The 4,070-nt window shown below is 39.4% G+C and overlaps 1 protein-coding gene across 1 annotated transcript in view; it reads right to left on the bottom strand.

The window, feature by feature from the left end:
• Window positions 1–2,301: 2,301 nt before the first annotated feature.
• Window positions 2,302–4,070, bottom strand: part of LOC105449504 — a 4,927-nt gene continuing 3,158 nt past the window's right edge. The window contains exons 2-3 of the mRNA XM_011688760.1: window positions 2,795–3,182; window positions 2,302–2,466 (exon numbers count right to left, since the gene is read on the bottom strand). Of these exons, the coding sequence (XP_011687062.1) occupies window positions 2,302–2,466; window positions 2,795–3,182 (553 nt within the window). The remainder of the gene's footprint in view (window positions 2,467–2,794; window positions 3,183–4,070) is intronic.

The raw sequence follows: 4,070 nt of genomic DNA, 5'->3' as shown, positions 1-4,070 counted from the left end.
TTTGATCTTATATGACTTTGAATGTGATGATACAAATATAAACACGCAGACGCTTCCCAGTGAGGAATGAGGTTGTGTCTATAGTCTTTGTATTTAGTAGTAACGGAAGTTTCAATACGTGAACATGCGGCTTCACGACTTTTTACTTGGGGTCGTGAAATTTTGATGTCTCAATAAATTTTCGCCTTATACAATGTATGAGTCTACAATATACTAAAAATAATAGATATCGAAAAGATTAGACAGACCCCTACGCAAGGTAAAAATATTTATTAAATTTTTGCCTCACTAAATAAATGAGTCTACAATATACCAAAAATAATAGATACCGAAAAGATTAGACAGACCCCTACGCAAGGTAGAATGTATATTAAATTGAATATCTATTAAATCTTCGCCTTACTACAAAAATAGAAGCATTAAAGCACGTATTTTTTGTTTTTACAATAGATATTATTTATGTAATAGGCGGGGGGAGGGGCGGAGCCCCTTCCCCCTTCACCCCCCCCCTCCCCGCCTGCGCCCATACTACCCACTGAGGGGGGCTTCGCCCCCCCCCAACCCCCCATTGGTATTATTTTTTTTGTTACTTTTTTTGTTAATAACTTTTTAACGAATAACGAGCGACGGCTAAAACCACCTGAAGGTTACTTGGGGTCATGCCCTTGACAACATATATAAAGGTCAAGGTCATTGGAGCAGCCTCCCTTCATCGATATATTTACCAATCTTTTTCCCACATTAACGAATTAATGATGGTTACGTCCGCGCCGCTGTCTAGTCTAAATTTCATCGTCACACCTCCGACGTAGAGAATTTCTTCCCATTGAGCACTTTCGCCGTCTTCGTTTATCGATCCCACGAAGTAATATTCCGGATTATTTGCCACTGCATTAATCTTCGCACTTTTTTGAGAATTCTTAAAATCTTTAGAATCTTTTTCCGAATTATGTCCTTTCTTGCACGCTTTACTCCAATGTCCGACTAAATTGCATTTACTGCATGTTGATTCGCGAGCGGGACATGACTCTCATTTATGTTGTTTGGATTCTCCGCAGAAGTAACACTTCCAAAATTTGTGACTAGGCTTGTTTTGGTGCTTCACTTTCCCTTTGATCTGGTCGCGGTTAGTAGAGCCAACGTTAGATGTCGCGCTTTGGTGTAGTTCGCGGTTCTGACGTAATACAGTCTCGTAGTTTCCAACTGTTTCTATCACCTTCTTGTAATCTAGATTATCTTGTAATTGCATCTTTTCAGATAAGCGCATGTCGCGAACGCCAACCACGAGTCTATCGCGTATCATTTCCTCACATGAATTTCCGTAGTTGCAGTCTTTTGCTAATTTATGCAGGTCCGTGATGAAATCGTCTATGGATTTACCCACTCTTTGCATGCGGCGATTAAACAATGCCCGCTGATAGATTATATTCCTGCGTTTGTTAAAATAATTTGCAAATCGGTCTGCCATTGCCGAATATGTAGTCTTGTCGTCTTCTGATTCCCACGTAAATGAATTATAGATTTCTTCTGCTCTCGGTCCCGTAACGTATAACAAGCAATCGACTTTAACTTTGTCTGTGCTTACGCCGGCCACCGTGCAGTATCGCTCAAATGTAGATTTGTACGTATTCCAGTAGTTTGGATTGTCAAACGGGAATCGTTCTGGCAACGGGATGTGTGTAGCGTTTGCCATCTTGATCTTGATGTATCACCCGCGCGTCTCACTATTTAAGTCGGCAAGAGCTATCGAGCCTGTCGAACTTGTCGAATTTTCCCCGAGTTTTACCGCTGCCACCATGTAATGTAACAAGGTGAGACAGAATATATAGGCAGGTATTGCTTATATCGGCTTTAATAGCTTTTAGATACAAGTGTGACACGACCGCTGTAAGGGGTAACGCGAGACTAAAGACTCTCCAAGATGGCCTATAAAAGAAAGGATAATCGGTCACGTGATACTATGGTGGGAAATATGGCGACTCTATATATTTTACACAACACTTCCAACATAAAAAAAACTATACTTGGCCCTATTCATAACTGATTATGGATTTAACTATTAAGTTCTATTGCATAAATAATAAATTGTTATTGGATAAGTACTGTGATTATGACAAAGAAAATTAACGCAAACTATAGAGCATATAACCAGTACAATTATTAGTTATTACAATCTTGTAATGGTAACGGACAGAGTTTCAATATCGCGATACGTATATCCCCTATTGCTGTCTTTACGGTAGCAGCCCTTGCTACCTTGTCTTTGCCAGGATGAGTTTCCACGATTTTTCCCAGTTTCCATCATAGAGGTGGTAGATTCTCGTTTTTGATAAGTACTATCGTTCCTTCTTTTACATCTTGAGATGTCTGCCCCCATTTCATTCTTTGCTGTAATTCGGCAAAGTATTCCTTGCTCCATCTATTCCAGAAGTGCTGTTGTAATTGCTGCACCAATTGCCATCTGGACTATGGTAAGTTTGTTAATGATACATCTGGAACGGCTGTCAATGGTCTTTCAATCAGAAAGTGAGCTGGCATCAGAGGAATAAGGTCATTTGGATCACTGGATAGCGGGGTCAAAGGGCGAGAATTTAGGATGGCTTCTATTTGAGTAAGAGTGTATAGAATTCTTCAAACGTCATTAGTACGTTACCCGCTACGCGTTTTAAGTGATACTTTACCGACTTAACTCCCGCTTCCCAAAGGCCTCCAAAATGAGGCGAATAGACTGGCACGAAATGCCAATTGATTCCTAACTCGTTTATTGATTTAACTCTTTGCTTTCTTGTAATACGAATTTTCCTAATTCTTTGAGCTCACGATTTGCTCCCCCAAAATTAGTACCATTATCTGAATGTATGTGGGCAGGCTTTTTCCGTCTAGATGCAAAACGTCTCAGCGCGACAATGAATGCTTCGCTTGTTAGATCCGAAATCAATTCTAGATGCATAGCCTTTGTGGCAAAACAAACAAAGACGCACACGTAACTCTTAATTGTTTTGCAACCTCGACCTCTTTTATCCTTCAATAAAAAAGGTCCGGCATAATCTACGCCTGTAGCATGAAATGGAGCTGTCAACGTTACTCTATGTGTGGGCAATTCACCCATAATCGCTTGTGCTTGTTGTGGTTTATTAAGAAAATATTGTACGCAATCATACACTATCTTTCGCACAAGATTCCTGCCTCCAATTATCCAAAACTTTTGCCTTATTGTAGCCAATAGTAATTGTGGTCCCGCATAAAGCAGTCGCACGTGTTCTCTTGTAATAACTAATTTAGATAATGGATGAGCAGAATGTAAAACTATAGGATGCTGTTTTTTGTAGGAAAAGTTCGAGTTTCGTAATCTCCTTCCTACTCGCAAGATTCCTTCTTTATCAATAAACGGATAAGAGAGATTAATTTTCCTTTTGTAACTTGTAAATTAGAGTTTAGCACTCGTAACTCCGAAGAAAAGGATTGTTGCTGAGACAGCCTCACTAATGTATGCAATATGTCTTCTAGTTCTTTTGCAGACAAAATATCTGTTTTTCGTTTCCTTGTATGTCTACTATTATATACAAACCGCTTACAATATGTTAATATTCGTATAAGGCGACTCAAATTCGAGCTGATTTCAAATATAGAAAGGTCTGGAGCTTGCCTGTCTACAATTGTATAACATTTTTGTTTAACGTCTAGTAGCTTATCTTCCATTATTGGACATTTAGGCCATTCGTCACTGCCACGTGTCAAAAAAGACGGTCCATGCCACCAAAACTTTGATAAAACTAATTGACTAGGGGGCATCCCGCGAGAAAGAAGATCTGCTGGATTCTTATCTGTTGGAACATGTCTCCAATTTTTTACATTCGTGAGATGTTGAATCTCTGCGATCCTATTTGAGACAAAACTTGTAATTTGCTTGGCTGTAACTGTAACCAGCTAATCACTATGGTGGAGTCACTCCAGTATACCTTCCTATTAGGTTCTATTTTTGCTTCTGTTAAGTTTTATTCTTGAGAAAGGGATTACAAAACGTTCCTTGTTTGCACGCAATATGAAGACGAGAAAGACTCACGAAAAAG

Source organism: Wasmannia auropunctata, unplaced genomic scaffold (genome assembly GCF_000956235.1).
Source record: "Wasmannia auropunctata unplaced genomic scaffold, wasmannia.A_1.0 LD336076.1, whole genome shotgun sequence".
Taxonomy (NCBI): domain Eukaryota; kingdom Metazoa; phylum Arthropoda; class Insecta; order Hymenoptera; family Formicidae; genus Wasmannia; species Wasmannia auropunctata.
This window is presented reverse-complemented; position numbering and strand designations above follow the sequence as displayed.